This window comes from Hippoglossus stenolepis, chromosome 13 (assembly GCF_022539355.2).
Source record: "Hippoglossus stenolepis isolate QCI-W04-F060 chromosome 13, HSTE1.2, whole genome shotgun sequence".
Lineage (NCBI taxonomy): Eukaryota > Metazoa > Chordata > Actinopteri > Pleuronectiformes > Pleuronectidae > Hippoglossus > Hippoglossus stenolepis.
The window spans coordinates 15885532-15906736 of NC_061495.1; the positions used below are offsets into that span (position 1 = coordinate 15885532).

The 21205-nt window shown below is 42.9% G+C and overlaps 2 protein-coding genes across 3 annotated transcripts in view; one reads left to right on the top strand and one right to left on the bottom strand.

Annotated features, from left to right (window-relative positions):
• col4a1 (collagen, type IV, alpha 1) overlaps positions 1 to 4978 on the bottom strand; it is a 38370-nt gene extending 33392 nt beyond the window's left edge. The window contains exon 1 of the mRNA XM_035175252.2: positions 4763 to 4978. Within this exon, the coding sequence (XP_035031143.2) occupies positions 4763 to 4834 (72 nt within the window). The 5' untranslated portion in view covers positions 4835 to 4978. The remainder of the gene's footprint in view (positions 1 to 4762) is intronic.
• Positions 4979 to 5079: 101 nt separating this feature from the next.
• The window catches only part of col4a2 (collagen, type IV, alpha 2), a 56384-nt gene continuing 40258 nt past the window's right edge, over positions 5080 to 21205 (top strand). For both annotated transcript variants that reach the window (XM_035175250.2, XM_035175251.2), the window contains exons 1-3: positions 5080 to 5263; positions 5510 to 5608; positions 5703 to 5754. In XM_035175250.2, the coding sequence (XP_035031141.2) occupies positions 5571 to 5608; positions 5703 to 5754 (90 nt within the window). In that variant the 5' untranslated portion in view covers positions 5080 to 5263; positions 5510 to 5570. The remainder of the gene's footprint in view (positions 5264 to 5509; positions 5609 to 5702; positions 5755 to 21205) is intronic.

A 21205-nucleotide genomic window follows, 5' to 3' on the forward strand; every position in this document is an offset into this window, starting at 1 on the left:
AGTGAGAGAGACATAGGGCCCAGGTTGAAAGAAACCAGAGTTCCCCTTTAAACCTGTTGAGAGCCAGGGAACCCCATATGTTTGGAGAAGCTAATGTTGCAACACATACATCAAACCTGATTGGTTGAGGACAGTTTCCAGGTTTAGCTTAAGGAAAAATAACCAAATATTTACAGAAAGGCTCAACTGTAAAGACTTAATGTAATGACTTATTTTCATAAGAAACTAACTCAAACCTTCCCCTTCTCCAGATCCCTGAAGCCAGCAATTGTTCTACTTATCTTAACACAGGTAACACAAACACAGACACACAAAGTAACCACAGAACTCAAATATAATAAATAAGAGGGTTTCAGTAAACCAATAAACCAATCAAGCATTCGCGTTCGGCGGAAACGTTGACAAAATACGATTCAAGTATCGCACATGGTCTTTTAAAAAGCTTTTAAAACTGACAGAGAACAGCTGAAGAATAAGAAGCCAGAACTTCACTCTTCACTTTACAGGCCCAATAAAAGCTGTTAATCTAATGACACCATCATCACTGTCTTCATTATCCTCCGTGGCAGCAGCGGGTGGAAGTCCACGGTCCAGGACCAGAGCATGAGACTTAAAGATTTGTTACGGGGTGTCATCTCTGGCTCCGACACACATTCTTCCACTTCTGGGGTTCCTAACCTCATCACCTCCCCCTCATCATCTCCCCTCCCGAGCAGCCTCCCTTCTCCATCACTCCCCACCTCCGCGGAAGAGAGACGTATCCATTACGCCATCTCTCTGTCCTAAACCGCAAATGACATTTATGACTCACCAATTTCACAGTTAAATGGCCAAATCGCACTTTTTCCCATAACAATACACCTCCGGGGAGAAACCGATCTCGAGGGTAACACTTGAGTTAATTTCGGAGGGAAAGCATTTTGGTGGGAAAAAAGGGTTTGATGTGTAATGCAATTCTGAATGAAATGATGCTTGGACCACAGGGAATCTAAAAGGGGCTTTACCGTGTTTAATAACCATTTAATCCTCTCCTTACTTGGCACACACAGTGAAAACACACACACACACACACACACACAGGAGGAAAGTGGGCCATACCTGCCACACCACCTGAGTATCAAGGTCAGAGAAGACTTAAGAGATGCCTGTCAAAATACAGAGACACACACAATCCCATCTCTTCCAAATGTAGGCATTTTTACGACGCTGGGGACCAGGGGGTCAGGGCAGGTTGTGTCTTCCCAGGGTGCCCGCTTGGTTGGTGGCCAGCGACAGAGTGACAGGGTCAGCTGTTGTCTCTGTGGGAGGTGTCATGGAGGAGGTCGTGGACAACAGCATCAGGCCTAGACCAAACAACAAGCAGCCTTGTCTGCACTTTGGGCCGCAGCACCAACAGGGCCAAGTCTCGATCATGATTCTCAGCTTTCAACCAACAATACACACACATTCCTCGGGGCGAATGAGGATTAAGGGCTCTCGGAGTTGCGCTCATCTTCCCTGGGGGGTTCGACCCGTCCTGGAACAGCATGGCCAAGCCAGTAGCAGGAACCTGGCAGCACGGAGAGGTTCTTCTCTCCCACCAGTGACCGCCTCTCCCAAACCATTTGTCCAACATCCCACACACAAACTCTCACTCCAGGAATCTGCTAATCTGCCCTTCTTCCTCCTCCTCCTTCTCCTCCTCCTCATGTTCCTCTAATAATTACAGATGACTCACTCTGACCAGATTAAATTGCCGTCAAGGGAGAACAACTCCAAACAGTGGAGAAACTCACTCATGGCTCAAATGATGAGGAGAAAAACATCAGGAGCCAAGGTCTACATGAATATCAGCATGTTGCTTCGTCCTTAAATAAAGTCGTCCTGACCCGCTCTACACTTTGGTTATCACAGTTGGGTTGCATGCATTAGCGTTTGACCATGAGTTGTTTATACTGTATATTCACTCCTGACCCTTGTTAGGCTCCACTGATTATGAAGGAACCCAAACAGGAGGTTGTGATACTCCATCAACCTCACATCTCTGTGTACACAGAGATAAAGAATACATAAACACAGGGACAAGAGCTAAACATTCATCTCGGATCCCAGCTTCAAATGTATGAATGAGCAGGTCACAGAAGCAAGGAGATATTAAATAAAGCTACAAATACGACTGAATTTCAGGCGATAATATCTGTGTCACTGCTCTGGATGTAAGTGATGAGGGCGTGACTGTGCAGCTTTGGATGGCTGAAAGCTCCAGACAGGTTCTCAAACTTCCTGTTCTGCACCTCCCATGGGTGGATGGGAAAACAGGAGGCAACTACAGGAATTCAAATATCAGGACGACCTTTCCTCGATCATTCCCTGGTGGCTGGCTGCAGTACAGGTCATACACCCTGCCTCCGCCATGTTAGTGGACGGGACACGGGCCAAACTAAAAAGTTTAATGTCAAGTAATTTCCTCTCAAAGATGGTTTCTGTCATTTTAGTGTGTTTAAATACTCTAATGTTTCTCTGTCAAGAAAGTTCCATTTTCACCCCTGTCCATTTGCTTTTTGTTTGTTTGTTTGTAAGTAAGATTTCAACATTTCCATCATTTTCGTGATGAGATGTTCTCCAGATATACAACACCCCCTCTGGTCCCCCCAGTCCAGATGTCCTGTGTCTGTCTCGTGTTTGTGTTTCTAAATCCAGGATGGATGAAAGTTGCTGCTTTGTTAAACCTGATATGTTGGATCATACCCCTCCATGCCACCCACCTTCCTGAATCAAAGCTCACAAGGGCGGAGATCATTGTGAGCAATGAAGTGAATAATGATTGTTTTGGTGATAAAACATCTGGGGAAAGGGAACTCGAAGACACTTCGGCATGACCGATCTGAGCTGTAGGGAAAACTTGTTGCGTATGTATAGATCTCATTCTTGAGTCGACACGTGCAGCCGTTATCCTGAATCTGTTTCTCCACAAGTTTTTTTGTTGGTGCTTGATGACGACATCTCGCAGCTCGAACCCTGCTGAAAATATATCCTTAAGATGGAGAAACTCAGGGTCCCTAGTGAGGTGTTCATTTTCTCTGAAACATCACACATGCAATAGTACGAAATGATGAACAGGCCTCATGTTCACACTTCATAGCGTCCAGCGATGTTTGCTCCAGTGTGAGAGACTCTGGTGGAAGAGAGGTTTCCACTGGAAAACTCCACCCACACTTTTAGAATAAAGCACCACATGCGACGACGAGCTGCTCAGAGGAATCTGAACGCTTCAGTACATTTCTACAGAACGTCCAACGAGGCTGAATCTCAACATTCAGGATCGTACACTTTGTTAAGTTTCTAAATTGTTTCAGTTCTCAGGTGAGACTTGGGACTGAAGCTTTTTTGCTCCACTTTCAACTATTTAACTGCCAGATCTTTCAACAAGGTTTGGGTAACAGTGATGTTCATGTAACATATTCAAATATAGCTGAGTTATCCCAATGAGCACTAACTACCCTAACAATGAATTAAGTTGCTGTGAGCTGTAAATTCACCACATCTAATTGTGTACCTGTCACAGACACCTTCACCAACCGGACATGATGACTTAATAAGGTGGAATGATTTTACTGCGTTCACTCTGACATGTTCCCAGACGTACATTGCCACTGCTCACTAAAGAAAACTAAAGAACCTGAAGGCTTTGACTTGAAGAATCTCAGTAGATGAAGAGGTCTCAGACTGATGGTTCAAATTGAGTTGGTTGAGAAACAGGAATTTGTACTGAAACAGAAACTAGTGGATCGGCACATTCCTATGTGTGACTGAAAAACTGATGAATCCTAATCAAGCTAACCAGCATTACAAATGTCTGTTTCAACATTGCTCCCACAACAGCATCAGATTTTCATTCTCACTAATAATTAAGTCATATTTTAATGAAAGAGAGGCTGGTATTCTTTCCACTTCTCTCAGACTGAATCAGAAGTGGACATTCTTTGAAATGTGAACAGTAAACTTCTTTAGAATCCTTGATTTCTAAATATGTTTTTTGTATCATTGAATCTTTGTAATACAGTTAGATAGAGTAAATAGAGGTAAGTATTCTGTCTGTGCAGTGAAAGCTAGTCAGTTTGTGTCAATTCTAAAGGGAAACATTCATGAAACGCTTTGAATTAAACTGAATTATCGAAACATACCAGTGATAACCACACACACCTCACCATTCCTGTGTCACACACACACACGCACACACACACACACACACACACACACACACACACACACACACACACACACACACACACACACACACACACACACACACTTCAGCTACTGTTAGCTCTCTGCCCCACCCTCTCCCTCCTCTGTGTTTCTCCCTCTTCTCCTCTCCAGCAGAAGTGAAAGAGGCTGAACTGAGAAGAGACTCAACTCTAAAGTTTTCAGAGCAACATGACAGAGCTCAACCACAGTGAAAAGGACCACACACACACACACGCGCGCACACACACAATAATAAATTCAAAACTATAAACATCTGGAATAAAGAGTTTTCTTCTGAGTGATGCTAAAACACGTGTTTGGTCACTAGGCACCAACACAAATATAATGAATAAACTGGAATATATCATAGAAAAAGTTGGCATCAAATACATGTGAACGACTTTTTACGCATGAGACCAGAATAGAAGAATATTCATCCAAGTTTGAAAGTTTCTCACATCAGATCCAGTTTAAATTTAACTTTTTTGCACAATAAAAACAACCTGAAACTGTCTGAAGTCCTTCGTCCACTCACCTCAGCCTGTGTCAGGTCTACGCTGCAGTAGAAAGCCGCCAGCAGGAACAGGGCGCCAGACGGTAACAGCATCTTGACGGTGCGTAACGGTGCCGAGTGCCCACAAACCACTACCTGGTGACCGCTTCTCGTTCGCTTTCTTCTGGTGATTCTGGGGCTTATCGTCGGAGCTCGGGCAGCACGTTTGGCTGCATCTTAGTCCGAGACGATGTGAGGTTCTGATCAGTGCAACTGGGTGCTTGTTGGTGCAGCACCACACCCCCCTCCCAAAAAAAAGACCACCCTCACCCTCATGCAAAGAGACCCGACCCTGCAGATACAAACACTCTGACTTCTCTCGGTAACGTTAAGGGACTACGCTGCACACTTTGGCTGATTTTGTGACAATATTTTGAGAAGCGGGGCTTTTTTTTTTGGTGCCACGGTTGTTCCGGTTACCTGGAAGTTTTCAGTCCGGGAGCCCGCGCATCTCTTCCCCTTGAGATCTCGACTGGGGTGACTGTAAGTAATGCGTTTTATTAAGATGATGCGAAGTTACTGATTTATCACCGCTTCATGTGCGTGTTAGCTGAGGGTGGATCCATGCGAGACAGGTGTTGAAGAACTTATTGATAAGGGAAAAAAATGAAAATATGTATATTTATATATATATATTATTTATATTTATTATACTCTAATAACGCAGTTCAGACGTGTGGGCTCCTGATTACGTTTTATTGGTGACATTGGGGTGTTGTTGTGCCTCAGGTCATGCTGTAGAAGAATCTGCGGCGTGGGACTAAAGTTTGCGGTGCGCGTAAGAGGAACCATGCAGGGCCAACACACCGGAGGACTGAAGAGCCTGAGGTACACAGAACAGGAGCGCACTTCACTGCACAGCATAAACCGATCAGGATCAACTGATCGGCATTATTGATCATGTCGTTTCCATTGATTCCAGGCTGCTGCTTCTGTGCCTCTTCTGCGCCATCCTTGTCTCAGGAGCGCACGCGGTAAGTTTCCTCTCCCCACTTTGTTTTGAGTTTTGTTTGTGCGTAAAAACCTGTTGACAATTATCGTGTGGATTGAAAACGAAACTTTTGGATTATATTTTTTGGTCTTGGAGCTGCTTTGCACACACATTAACACACACTAACACACTCACACGCAGACCTGCTGCTTGTGGGAGTGTCTGTTTGGGGAGTTCCTTCAGTAGGAGGGTGTTTATTTTTTTCTTGGCTTGGCATGCTGGTAAATCGCAGTCAAACTCAGAGCAGCAGTTTCTTGAGAAATGAATCTTGTTGCAATGTTTCTGTTTGAAATTAGCACATTCCCAATGTTTTGTGTCTTGCAAAATGAGCTAAAACAGCAGTAGAGCACATTCCTAGAGACCAAACACTTCTTTTTATCAAATCTGGATTATTATGTGGATTTGAACATAGAATCACATAGAGTCGCTTCCCATCAATATCCACATTATTTTATGAGAAACTGACTAAACTGTCGAAAAAGTACTCATAGTGTGCGGAAGAGTGATAAAAAAGTTCATGGCTCTGCAACTTTAACCAGATCCACATGGAAACTTGATGGGTTCAAATTAGTTCAGGGCTGTTTGTGCCTCGACAAACAAACAAACAAACAAACAGACACGGGTGAAAACATAACCTCTTGCCTGAGGTAATAAACAGATATGTGACGTCGTTGGCTACATGTTGTGCTTTCCTCGACCCATTGACCTCACAGGGGTTGAGTTGAGAGGTGATGTCATGACCTCAGTGGACATGATGATCTGTTTGAGTATACATTTGTCATCGTCTCTGTGCTTGTAACGTTTTATCTCCGTGTGTCGGTCAGTCTGAAAGATCCCAAAGGACCGTAACATTATCACAAGACCAGTCCAAATGAACTGTATCCATGATTTTTAGCTCAAGGCTAAGTTCAGATTTTTCCTCGACTGTAAATTTGGTATTGCCGAGGTTTGGCACTTGGGTAGAGGACATGATGCAATCGCTGTGTTTTGTTTGCATGATAAACAACTGATTAATGCCAGTCCTTGACTTGAGTCTGAAGTTTTCAGCATTGGCCTTTACCAGCAGAAGTTCCTGAGTTTTGTCATAGTTCTGTCGTCCTGTACAAGATTGTGGATCTTTGTGTCACAGTTTCAGAATCGTCACAACCCTAATTTATCCATCAACTTTTCCACCTCAGCCAAGTTGACCTTTCTGCGATATTTGTTTTCGTGAGCTAATTGAAAATGTACCAGCACTTCGGGCCTGATCTACTAAAGGTTTGTGTTGTAAAACGTGTGCAAACTCGATTTCACCCGCTAAAAAACATGCAAGCTGATCTACTAACGGTCTGCACTGAGGATTGCGTGCAGAATACAGTTTTTTTCTGCTCGTGTTAGCATGTTTGGATCGACAGAAGCAAAAATAATCCAGACCTATCAGAGGCTTCTCTTCCACCGGCCCCCCACCTGTTTTATTTGCCGAGGTTTTATTATGGGCTAATTTTTCTTCGTATGTTCTGCCATCTTCTCTTAATTTCATTACCTGTTATCATTTACGCAATCATTTTTAGTAGATCACCCGCTAAACGCCCACCAACCAAACTTGCAATCTATTATAATGCAATTATTTGGGATCTTAGTAGACCAAGCCCTGAGTGTGGAAAAGTCTTTGGGGGAATGGACCATCATTCATGTCCTGTTGTTGGACAAAATACAGATTCATTATCAGCGGAGCAGCTCTGTGTTTGCTGACTTTACACTTCACTGTTCCCACTTTGGAAATGACCCTCCTACTCATGTAAATGGAGATGTTGTTTTTATACGCCTACATGTGTAAACGGCCTCTCTTGGACTGTACCTTAGTCCCACAAGTCGTCACAAACGTTTTGACAGATGTTACATTAAACGATGATGATGTTCGACTGCAACAAACTGAAAATGGTCGTTGTGAGTTTGTTTTCATCCTCGTATTAGGAGACCAAACGCTCATGTGACGCTGACTGTGCACACTGTGTTGCAGCTTGTGCAGGATATCAGATGTTCAGTGACTCAGTCCCAGATTTTATATCATACACAAGACTGTCAGATGAAAAGTTATTTATCGGGTGGGATGAAAAGGCCCCGTTGTGTCTCGCTTTATCAAATTTCGCCAGGGCTCGATTAAAAGCGTGTGACCCAGCTCGGCTCCTCTGTTAATTGTGCAGCTTCGCTCCAAGCTGGTGACACTCGGAGGCTGAAGGCTAATTTTAGTTTGGGCAGCATTTATGTGCTAAGTGCAGGCAAATTAACCCTCCAGTGAAGAAACGGCTCACAGTGATTCCACAATAAACAAGACAGCTTCAGTTTCTGGATGTGACGTAAAAAACAGCATCTGACTTTTCAGAAAAATATCTCCCTGTGTCTGCGTTAAAGAAGTTGTTGGAAGAAAAACAAGTTTGAGTCGTGAGCTGGAGGATTTTGAGTTGGTTAGAGGCCTGATTTGACATGTAAAATAGTGCAGGAAGTGGTAACAGATCCAGTGTCACTGTATGATGTTTCCCATCTGACACAGACTTTCTCAATCTTCGCCGTGTCTGTTTCTGTTTAATATCAAACCCAAATCTAACCCTCGGGAATGATTTACTTCTTTGAAGCAGACCCCCGCCTCCGTGCTGCACAACTCTTTCCCACCATCTGACTCCACGTGAGGTTCTTACATTTGGAATTCCCCCTGATCATTGAAAATGTAATTCTCAAGATATTCTGCATGTGAGATTCAATTTAGTTGTTTTCCAGACTCTCACGTCCGAGGGAGTGGGACTCAGCCCTGTCATGTTGGCGGGGGGGGGTTATTGCTTTCTCACTTTCACACAGCTGACCACTCGCGACGTGACCGTCCACTTGTCTGAAAAGTCAGGAGGGGGGGTTCTGATGCTGTTTGACCCTTCAACAGGAAGAGGGCAACACCTTAAAGGCCTCATTGCTTCAAGGATCATTGAACAGCATCTGAAACCCTCTCCCAACACACAGATTTTCCAGGTCACTTTCAAATCCTTAACTAAGTCATTCGGACCAGACTTTTCATGACTCTTTCTGTGTACAAGCGAGTGCGACACGATGATTGCCTTGAAGAAGATGGACTGACGTTATCCCCGTTTGAACTTTTAGTCTTTCCTCTCTCTAAGGTGGAAGGGTTTTCACCGCTCCTTCCGAACATCCTGGATCCCATAGAGCATCTTTCTGATGTTGTTGTGGTTAGGTGGGGGTGCGGCTGCGTCCAACAATCTGTCAAATCTACCTGTTGTTTTCTCGATTACTCCAGTGTTCTGTGAACTGTCAGAAAATAGTTACATGTCTCCTGACATTTTCCCAGAGTCCAGTGTAAACATATTGAAGGGCATTTACACACCTACCTTGTTTTGTTTGGACCCTCGGACGTGTTATTTAAGTCTGAACCTAAATAACAGGTGTGAAAGGTTCCTCACTCTCGATCAAACCAAAGAATTAATGGTTTGCGGTGTGAAAAAACTTTTGTGGACAGTAATGACTTGCAGACCAGTTGCAGGAAGTTGAGACAACATTAGAAGTTAGAATAGAAGAATTAAATGAAGCAGAAGTGGCTCCGTGGATCGCTTGTTGTCTTCTCTCCCGACGATTTAACAACGAGGAAGTTAATTTTGCTCGGAAACGATAATAATATTACAGTAACAAAGTGAATCGGTTCATCCATTGTCTCCATTCAAACAAAACATGCTGATCTCATACGTTTGCCCGTCTACAACCCAAACAAAGTCAAGTGAAGGTAGATGCAGCCCACAAAGGTGTCGAGGACGTACGCATGTCATTTATTCAAGTTTTTAGTGCACTCCTGTCATTGTTTAACCAAAATTCGAACCTGTGAGACACCAAGTATTTTAGACCTCTGCTTGGCGATTATTGATTATCAAATTAGCAATATAACTGATAATAAAACCAGTCAATCTACTAATCAGTTCAGCTCAAAGGCCCAATGCGTGTTCCAGTTCAGGATTTCAACTTTTTTTTCCTGCTTTTAATTCTACTAACTTCTTGTTCACGCTGTCCTAGATAGTTGTACTCTTTACTCTTTACGAGTACAACCCAGTGCAACACCATGAAACTAACAACGTCAGATTTATAGGTCAAAGCTCCTTCGACTCCACTGTGACACATTGCAGGACAGTTTTTACGACTCATCAGATGATCCTGTCTTCTGTATCTCCTGCTTTGAATTCTACACAGAGATAAAGTGTCAAACTTTTGTGAGGAAATTAAACCCTGTGGCTCATGATGGCAAAAACATTACTCTGCACATGGATGCAGGTACCCCCCCCACCCCCTCTCTGCACACGCACACAAATGCCATTCATCAGTGTCCGCTGGCGGAGGAAGGAAGGCTCTTGAGGCAGAAATGTTAACAGGATGTTTCGTATAGGACCCTTTGAGGGGCTTTGATTCTCGTGTTTGAGAATATATTTCAAGATGTGTGCGAGCGCGATGGAATGAGGGGATGATGCAGCGGATGTGTGAGTTGTGGGAATTTCGTCCACGGCCGGGGATGACACGTTTTTGGCTTCACATCCCAACTGTATCTGGAAGCCCTGCAGCAACGTCTGCTTTACAAATTACCCTCTCTTTCAGCTCCGTGGATGATTGTGAGAAATGTTTCTGCTGCATGTGCCTTTCTGGTATTGTATTCCACAAGGTCAAACTACACTCCAGTTTTTTCTTAATATCCACAAGAGAATAGGGATGGAAATGCAGTTCACACTAGTTAAAAGGTGTAAGGCGATGCGTGGGGCAGTTCACTTGGGAAACCCTGCCTCACGAGCCTGCTTTTTTAGATGTGGGTGAGCGGCGGGTGATGGGGGTCACCGAATGGAAAGCGGACACATGACCGAGTGCTCAAATGTGATTGTTTTATGGGGGAGGAAGGCGTGTGTCCGGGGCGAGGGGGAAGATGTCTGCCGGTGATAAGGGCAGAAAAATGGCGAGCACATCCCCTGCCAAAATGGTGGCTGTGATATCGAGATCGCGCGGCTGTAACAATCAGGGGAAGAGCCCCATTGTGTGCGCTGCTGCAGGAAACCACAGGCTCGGATGAGAAGCCTACGTGTGGGGCTTCCCTGCGTGTGCGTGTGTGCAAGTATGTGTGTGTGTGTCTGTGTGTGTGTGTGTGTGTGTGTGTGAGGTGATTAAGAGACTGAAGCAGGGAGGCATGCACTTTCCACTGAGGTGTTGCCGTCACCCCTCTGACCTCCCTGCATTTGTTCTGCGTTACGTCTGTGTAATGTGCACAGATGCTCACATGTATTTTATGTGTGTGTTTTCTTTTCTTTTCTTTTCTTTCCTCCTTTTTTTGTAACTTTGTGGTGCTGATTATTTTATTAGTCTTTGATTCTTCATTGTAACAGCGAGGAAAGGCCTGGTGAGCTCGGATGTTTGTCCCACTGGCACAGAAATCCCAGTTTAAACAAGCATCGCCTGCATTATTACAAGACCTGTTGAAATCAGAGCATTATGATACCTCTGGTAATTTTGTGAGAGATTTGTTTGGGTGTTTCTTGCAGACCCTGAAAGGTGTCCTCAATTAGTCGGCCAATTTTGCCCCCCACCAACGGCAGGATGTGTGAGCGTGTGCCTAATTTTCTCGCTCTGTTGCACGCACAGAGTGCGGGGGCTGTGTTTATCTCTGGGCTCAGCGAAGTTTGACTTTATGGGAAACATCCTGCGAGCAGAATTGTGTGAAGAGAAAATAGGTTATCCAGAGAAGCTCTCTAAACAGGAAAAAGGAAACGGGGTGGAGTTAAATGTGTCAGGAGTTGCTTTACAGCCCTGCCGGACCCCACATAGTTAGACTACTCCAGAGAGCGTTTACTGGGATGTATGTTCACTGTGTGAACCCAGGCCTGCTCATACGTTACAGCAGCAACACAAGACAGGCCGGGGGAAGAGTCTGTGATGTGTAGGGCTGCATGATGGATGTTTTATTTGTCTGACTAATTCTTCTGTAGCATGACATTTATAAAATTTTAGATGTTAAATGAAATCAATTAAAATTCACTACGTGTTTAAAATGTGCTCTGGACATTCCTCAAAGTGTTCACACACTTGTGTACAGTATGTGGGATAAACCACCCGGGCCAATAAGGATCTTTGGGGGCCGCTAATGACTTTATGGAGTAAAAATTGTCCAATATATATAGATCGGCCATAAACATTATAATATATAACTATAATCAAAATAAAAATGCAAATACAACCACATATATATAGAACTTAATTCATGAAAGAAGACTTTTTTTAAAACATAAAATGTAAACATATCCTGCAAAACCACGCCCTGCCCACACTTGGTCACACATGAGCAAATGTGAAGAGAATATCGCAGGTCAAAGCTCAACAAACTCCACACGAAGCCTCGCTTCAATTCGCCTCATCGATCGCGCTGAGTGGAGGTGAGCAGTAGGCGGAGGTGAGCCACTGGAACATTTGCCCACATATATGTAAAACAGAGCATTTGGGAAATGATGACATCACAGCTTAATAATGTAATGAGCATGTGCCAGAAACAGCAAGAACAACGGTGGCTATAGACTTTTCACAGGAAAAAAATTAATTACAGAGTAGTACATCTGCAGTAGTGTAGACAAGGCCTTATCGTTTTCATAACATAAACATCAATACCGATCCATCTGTGAAAGACTCATATCCGACAACTTTTATTGGCCAAGAAATAAATCGCTTGGGTTTTACCATCTATGATTTTTCTGCAAAATGGGTTAGTTATGTTCATGACATTGTACATTTGATGTAACCTGGTGCTTTGTGGTCTCATGACTTGATCCCGTTTCTGAACATGGCTCCATGTTCTTTACATTAATGTGCTGCCTTCCATCACATTACAAGAGCACTGCACACTGTCAGCTTGTTCAGCAGATCCTTTCCCCATCCCTCCTCTTGGCTGCCTGGCATAAAGACGTTTGAATTATGTATTTGTATTATTCTTATGTTATAATGATGAGAAAATATGTAGAAGTTCAGGAGAAAGGGCAACAGGAAAGTGGTTTGATTCCGTGGATAATCAGTTCATGCTTCATTTTCATTCCCAGTCATGTGTGACAGCCTGTGGTCACACACTATGAACCTCTTCCCTGGTTCAACACAGTCTACAGTATAAGAGCAGACTCACGAACTCTCTGACTTGTACTTATTTCTGAGAAGTGCTTCTCTTTACTGTATGTATACAAACAGGAGTATTAACATCTTTAAACATTTATATACTTTATATATCCTCTGGTGCAGGTTTTGTCAGTGCTTGGTGGCAGATTTGCATGCTTGCTCATTCGAGTTTTTGTTTGTGAGGTTGTTAAGAGCTAATTGACATCAAGACTTTTATAAGATAGACCTAAGAGCAATTATATAGGACATCAAAATGATTTTTTCATTACACAACTTTAGTTTTTGATGCAGAAACCTGTGTAATTTCTGTTGACTGGGAATATACAACATTTACTGCATGTTTGAGGGTCTAAGTTCCTCGTCCAAATCAACGTAAAAGCCCTTTTTCATTTGTTATTTTGGAGCCTATAAACAAAATGATGTAAACTTCTATTTAGCTGCCTCTTAACCTCCTTACTTATATGCCTGCAGTATGTTCTGTATTTCCCATATATACGTATAAACATGGATGGCATGACAGTATAGGTCATAACTACCATCTCCTCCATGTTAGTGGGTGAGACATGGGCTAAAATAAAAAAGTAACTTTGGTTTTTATTACTTATTTAGTGGTATAAAATTAGGGTGAAACTTCATGATTGACAGCCGTGAGTCACAAATGGTCGAGCGCAGGACCTCGCTACTGTGGCTCCATCCCCCCATCGTTACTGTGGAGACTCTGGCTTCACCTACACAAGATGGCAGCGTTCTTATAGGATATTTTGGCTTCACTTCTGAATAGTTAGAGAAAGTGGAGATGCATCATTTAGTCTATGGTCTGCACATAGAGCACCTACACTGTACATATAGGCCTACATATGTACTGTATTGCTGTCATCTGTTGGGATAACTCTAAGATGGAAGGACATTGTTCATCTTTCTTCCCCTCCAACAAAACGTGTCTCCTTTTGAATTGAGTCTGCAAAATATGTCATCTTTGACATTCAGTTAAAAATATAAAGACTTTTCATCACGTCTCTGGTTTGTGTCGATGTAACCCGCATTTGTAAACTCCATCAGTTTCATCTGACTTTTATTTGACTTGGAATTTAGTTTCGGAAGTGAAGTTCATTCTGGAAGTTGTCTTTGGAAAATCCCCCATTTACTGTATATTTATAAATATATATCCGCCCCTGTCCTTTGCCCTCTATCCATCTTACAGTGATTAATGGTGGGACCACAGGGGTCCCACCAGGCTGAGCTGAAAGAATTCCAAAAGCGCCGTCCTCCCAGTCATCCCAGGCTTCAGTCTCTCACTTCCTTTTATAGCCTCGTTCTGCCCCTGGTCTCTGTCTGCCCTGTCTTCCGTCCCCTCGCTCTCTCTCCATCTATCTGTGAAAGGGACACTTGGCAGGGAGTCTGTCCTCCCTCAGCTTGTCTCCTTCACGTTTCAGCTCTCTCCCCATTTCCCCTCGCCAGCTCTCTTCCCATTTCCCCCCCCCCCTCGCCGCCCCCTCGCGCGGCCCTCGGACATGTGCGTCTGTCTGTCCTCAGTCGCGGTGAGTCTTCCCAGTGAGCTCATGTGGAAGGATTGTGTCAGCTGTGTTTACCTAAAGACCATACATGCTCCTTTCTCACAGCATCACTCTGGGCTTTGAGCTGTTGGGTTCGACAGGTGCCTGCTGAGGGCCATTCACTGATCTCACTGCTGGGAGACTTGGACCATTCACTTCCATCCCAGCTGTGCTCTAATTGATTAAAGTGAATTATTTCTTGTGATGGGAAAAATGTGAACAAAGTTAAATGCACACTTTGTGATAACAAGACTGTGTCCAGCTTCTCTCACTCTTACTCATCCTCCAGCTGATGTTTTTTTCCCCCTGTTTTAGCTGTAATAGTGGTGTGACGCCATACATGGCAACGTTTGCTTGTCTTTCTGCAACCACTTTGGTCCAGACTGAGTTATCTCAGAAAGTATTTGATAGATTGCCTCCAAATTTATATCCACAGACAGTGCCCAGAATATCAAGCTTAAGCTGTTTTTAGAAAAAACTGATGTCTGGACATTTCCCTGAAATTTTCAGTTTCCATTTTCCTGAGTCAGTTGCTGCAAACCTTTCCTGCACGTTTTGTGTAATATTAGCCCATTTGAGAATACAGCAGGAGTGGGCGTGTCAATGATGTTTCTAACACGCAACAGACGCAAAACAAAAACAAAAAAAGAAGCATCATACATGTAGAAGACACAGACAAAGATGTCAACCTGAAGTGAAAACCTGATTCGAGAGCTTTTAGCGATAAGAGGTGTTGATGCGGTGTAAACAAAAACATGTGAATTCCACAGCGTCATATTCTGGCTCCTGCGTGCTCTACTCAGACGCCTCGGCTCGTCGGAGCGTTCCAGATATTTTTTCCGGTTGTTTTGAACGCATCTGACCCAAATAATGTCCTTCTGTGTTCTTCAAGTGTGAAAGTCCAGTGAATGTCCGGACCTCATTTTCCAGACATTTTTACGGAGTTTATGCATGAAAACTATTTCAATGACTCTGGCTCCTGACTTTTCCTCTAGCTTCATGAATGCATTTATGTTTGTGAATTTGAGTGGAAATTCTTTAAAACAATGGAATGGGTTGCAGTTGAATTTGGCTCACACAATCATTTCCATTTTAGGACAAATTATCCCACATTATCCTGCCATCCAAACCATTTAGTGTGTGGAACTTTATGTACACGACTAATTAAGTTAAAGCTGATTCTATCTCATCTGTGATTCTGGATGATGTTCCTCATATGTGAATTCCATGTGAGGATGTTGTCTCATACACAGAAAACAAACAGATGTATCTTCAGGTGCCCATGTGTTATTGAACGTGCCCTCACATCTGGATGTCATTGATCAGAGGTGAGCAGAAGTGATCACCATAAACAGATCTGACAAGTCGACCCTTTGGCACCAAAGACCAGAGCAGCTTCATTTAGTTCAATCTGTAGCAGGAAGCCCTCATTAGGAGCGCGGCCCTCTGGGAAATGGAGTCAAGTCTCTTGGTGACCTGAGGCCAGTTAAAGGAAGAGGAAGGTCCAGCTGTGTCAGGCCTGGGGCAGAAACCGGAGCTTTGTTTACACTGGAGCTGAACCAGAGGATACGGTGGGAGTCTCTGCTCCGTCCTGCTTCTTCCAGGTCCCTCTGCTCGAGTTCATGTTCTCCTTCAAAGTCATGTCCTGCTCTCTGCAGAGTGACCCTGTCCCCCGTCTCTGCAGGTCGCTCTCTGTACTCCCCCTGCTTTATTCTGTTCTGTAAAGCCTACTTTTAGCACACATTGTTATTTCCTATCCATAATGAAATAACAATGAAGTTAAAAAGGTTGTTTACTTTAAATACTGGTTTAAAATTAAAATGAATTAACTCTCAGGAGTCCAAACAAATACAAAATGGAAAGTCTGGTCTTACAGGCAACATTGTGCTGGAAGAAGACACCAAACATTGGCACGGTGAACATGTTTAATGTGGCAAAATCTGAAAACAGTCCATCACTCCTAAGGGTTAAAAATGTGAAATGCTAAAGGTGCAGTCTGTGAATAAAAAGATGAGCCTTGTTAAAAGAACGTGTGATGAAGCCAGATTTAATATAGAAAAGCTGCTGAGTGTATAATGATGTATCTGCAACACTAGCAGGCTCAGGAGGTAGAGCGGATTGTCCACCAACCACAGGGTTGATCCCAGTCTCTCCCATCCCATGTTTCAAAGTGTCCTTGGCCAAGATACTGAACTGAAGACTAGAAAAGTGCTATATAAAATACACACCAATCAACATTGGTGTATTTATGAAGGAAAGGATTACATTGGTTTCATTTTAACTGATAATGATCCTTTAAATATGCTCAGATTGACCCTGTACTGTCCCTCATCAGCTCATTGATTCTTTAATTCCTGTGACAATAATTTCTTTGGTGTAAATTTCAAGATATTACTCACAGTGTTAAGTTGTTTTTTATAGCTGCTCTACACTGACGCACAGAATCACAACGTCATGTGTTTAGTCTCACAGTTTTTTCATTCACTCCTCCTTCTCTTTTTTTCTTTCTCTTTCCTCTTTGTCTGTTTTTCTTTTGATCTTCATGCTAAGTGAACATATTTGTCTCTGGGTGTTAAATAAATGGCCACTGTGACTTCAGCCCTTTAACTCTGGAACAGGAAGTTGATGGTGGTGTGGCAGGAAGCAGAATGAGGTGTGAAGAAGCAATGGTGCAGACAAGCATTACTGTTTATCACGTGTAGAATCTGTAGAATCCATTATAGCTGCCATGAGAATTCCCCTTATCACCTTAATGGAGGCCTTTGGGACATTTGTTACTACACTAAGACATGGCTCAATAAAAACGGCACCAGTCCCAGGGATTTGTTTGAAGTTTTTCTTCTGCGTGTGTGTCTGTGTGTTTGTGTCTGACCATTTTGTTTGTTAAAGAGTTGTAAACTGATTATTTGCAGCAATACTATGTCGCACTATTGCCGGAAGGCAAAGCTGCATGGGAAGTACGAACCCCTGTTTTGACATGCTGCCCTACTTTTTAAGCAACTAGACCATTTTTTGAAAAACAGGTACTTATTACGCTGATAAATTAAGTACCGACATAATTTGCATTCATCAAATTAACATATGACTTGAAATCTCTTCAGTGGAGATCAGGCATTTTTTGGGTATTCGGCGATGAGGGAAAGCTCCCAGATGCTTTGCAACAGAAGGTTTTCAGACTTACATTGTGAGGATAACATTTCTCATAGCCCACATGTTAGTCACACAGCCAGACAGCAACAATCACCAGCATGATGTGGTCACCAACTCCTTTCAGTCCTCATCTTCATCTATGATTTAATGTTTATATCTTCCCACACAAAGTCACAGGGGTCATTTAGACAAGCTACTTTACTCTTTTATATCCAACAAAACAAGAAAGGTTTCACCCAAATTCCCCCTCATTTTTTCCTGAATTCACAGAGGCTACATGGAGGATGCCAACAGTGTGGTGACATAATTCAAGATATTGTCAAACAAAAAGTACAAACAATGAACAGGACTTCAACTGCAGCATCAGGCCTTAGTGTCTGTCAGACAACATCAAGTGTTTTGATCACTTTTGTGAAAAGACATGAAATGTCTGTAAAATCATGATCTTTGTCTTTGTAAATGCTGATTTAATGCCGCCCCCACCTCCCAACAAACTTCTAGTACAGTGGAAACCCTTACAGCGATGACATTTGTCCCGGGCCAAATTGTCCACTTAAGGCTGTCGATTACTATAACCGAATTGCGTGGAACTGGAAGGAAAGGTACAGTAACTTTCAGATCGGGACTAAATCACATTACACACTCACATATCCATCTAACACCCCCCAGACCTGCCAACCCCTATTAGGTATAGTGATTACCATGTTGACTTTCTTAGTGTTGCATGTTAGCATCCTCATATTTAAAGTAAAGTACAAAAAGTAAGCATATAAGTGACGCTAATGAGGATGATGTTGGCTTTGCAGGTATTTGGTAAAAATCCATGTAATGAAATGTGGGGGGTCTTTTTGAGGGGAACTTAAATGTCTGTATCAGATTTCTTGGCAATCCTTTTAAAAATGTTGAAATATATAGTCAGGATCAAAGTGGTTGACTGAACAGTGGACGTTCCTGTCCATGGAGCCACACCTCTAGCATGGATAAAAAGGTTCCTTGTGAAGTTACCTCATGATTTAGACGTTAACTCTGGCTTCCAGGTTACAGTGAGTCCTTCCCAGAGATGCTTCTCAGCTGGCAAAGGGAGTATCGCACACCCAGTATTGAATTGCTCTCGCCTTGACACTGAGATATAGCGCAGATATGCATCAAGTTATATCCTGTCTGTTTCCATCACATAAGTAGAGAAACTCTTCTCAGAGATTCTTGTTGAAAGGGGCCAGGTGTTTTAAATTCAGCAAGTTTTGTACATTCTCTTTGACGTGCACATCATTAGTGTGAACAAGAGCAGCTGTAACCTTGGTAGTTTCCCTTTCTGGATAATTTATTACATCAAATTTTTGTAATGTTCCAAAAGAAAATACTACATATTGTATTCTCACTTCAGTTCAGCCTCAAACCTGGGTTCTCTCAAATGACCAGTAGAGGTCACAAAAAGAAATCAGTTTCTGTCTAAGCCAATGGGAAAATAGTTGTATTTCTCACTTGATTCATAACATCAGTAAACGATTTCATAAGGAGTTTATTAGCATTTAGAGTAAAGTTGATGATGTAGCTAAGGGGCGCGGATTCCATGTGACTGACAGCCAGTACTGACCAATGGGTGCAATCAGCCAAGATGGGTTTGGACAAAAACGCCAAACTCGGGCTTTAAAGCGGCTTTGTTTTTTAATTACTATCTTAGTAGTTAGATATATAGTTAGTTTTAAGTAACTGAATTCCTAAATTGCATTCATCTGAGAATATTTAATGTACCTCTGAATAACCTTTGTGGGTCGTGGTTTAACTGAATCTGTGCTCTTTTTGATTTATACACTTTTTCAAACATGGGTTAACCTGCTAAAAGGCTTCTCCTGTCATGGTGGATCATGTTCAAACACGTGAACACTAACCAGTGCAGGAGGGAAGCTAGTTACACCAGTGTTGACTGAACATCGTTTGATCGCTGCTTGAGCGGAGACGGAGGGAAATTGTGGCCGAAAGACACAGAAGTTAATGATGGAAGGATGGTTCATTTCCTTCTGTCCTTAGGGTTTGTTTGGTGGCACTTCTCTCAGTCCTCTGAGGATCCACTATTCCTGACTAGTAACTGCAGAAGGGAGATGGTCCCCCTCAGAATTGAAAAGTGGGATCAGACATTCCTCTGGGTCAGTGGGAAGGCCGCAGGTCAAATCCTTCATTCAGGATGAGTAACAGCCCCTGACAAACGGCCCATAGATTAACCACTTACGGTTTTCTTGTAGTGGGATTTAGTTTCTGGCTCATCCTCTCAAGAGTCTTCATTACCGTTATCACAGCAGCCATTTCTCTCCTCATTGTGAGAGTGAGTGAAGGGAAACAACTGTGTCACCACCAGCCTCAGATCAAACGCATGCTGACCTGTGATAGTCTGTGATCTCGGCTCATGTGATACCTCAAACACAGGAGGGGTCCCTCACAAACACTGTTTACGCTCCACTTTGCCGTTTCATGTGTGAAAACCGAGAAACCGGCGCAAAGAGGCAGTTTGTCATTTCCATCACCTGAGCCTCAGAGTGATCTGTGTTACGTGGATCTGTCTGTGGCACCAAGGTTGATCTGTGAATGTTTGAACAACAGCAAATCAAAAATAATAAAATGATATAAAGTTTTGTTTTTAGTGAAATAAGTAAGGAATCTATTTGGTATCATTGGATTTTTGGTGGGGTTTGCAGGGGGAAATGTGGAATGTACATATATGTGTCAACACAAGGACTCACATCTGTCTCCTCGTGTGTGTGTGTGTGTGTGTGTGTGTGTGTGTGTGTGTGTGTGTGTGTGTGTGTGTGTGTGTGTGTGTGTGTGTGTGTGTGTGTGTGTGTGTGTGTGTGTGTGTGTGTGTGTGTGTGTGTGTGTGTGTGTGTTTGCATGTGTATGTTTTATGCCTTGTTTCCTGTTTCATTTCACAGGGGAGAGGCTTCACAATGCATTTTCTGAATTCCATTATTGGGTGTTTTGTGCAGCGCTTTCCATTAACCTACATTTTTAAGATTTTTTCAAAATCAATTTCTCTCCCCCCATTTGTCTTAAAGTGACATTTGTAACATTGAAGCATGCAGGGATTATGTATCTAATCATTGTAGTCGTCATTATGTGGGTCCTTGATTCCTCTAATGCACCATAATCCTCCTGCAAGCCTCTGGTTTTTGACTCCAGCTGGAGGCCAGAGCCCTAACGTGCCTCTTTCAGTTGTAGCTGAAATTATTCCTCTGGAACTATATTTATAATTTGCCTTCAGTTTGTTTGGTCTGCGTTTGTCGTGTGTTTTTGTCTGGTCGATGGCCTGTTGATTTTGGCTGCTTGACATTGACAGGAAGTGGTTATGTCTATGGTTAAACTACTGTAAACTGTTCACAAAAAGAAAAACAATACTATGGTGACCCAAGCTGACCACAGACAAATCACACAAACCGACGATCATCACATCTGAATATACTGTGGTACGATGGTGGTACACTATAAAAGACTGGGGAGTAAGATGAAGATAAAAATGGGCAATTATAATTCAAGAATCTATAAGGCAGAGGAAGATGCCTATCAAAAGGTTTAGCTTTGCGT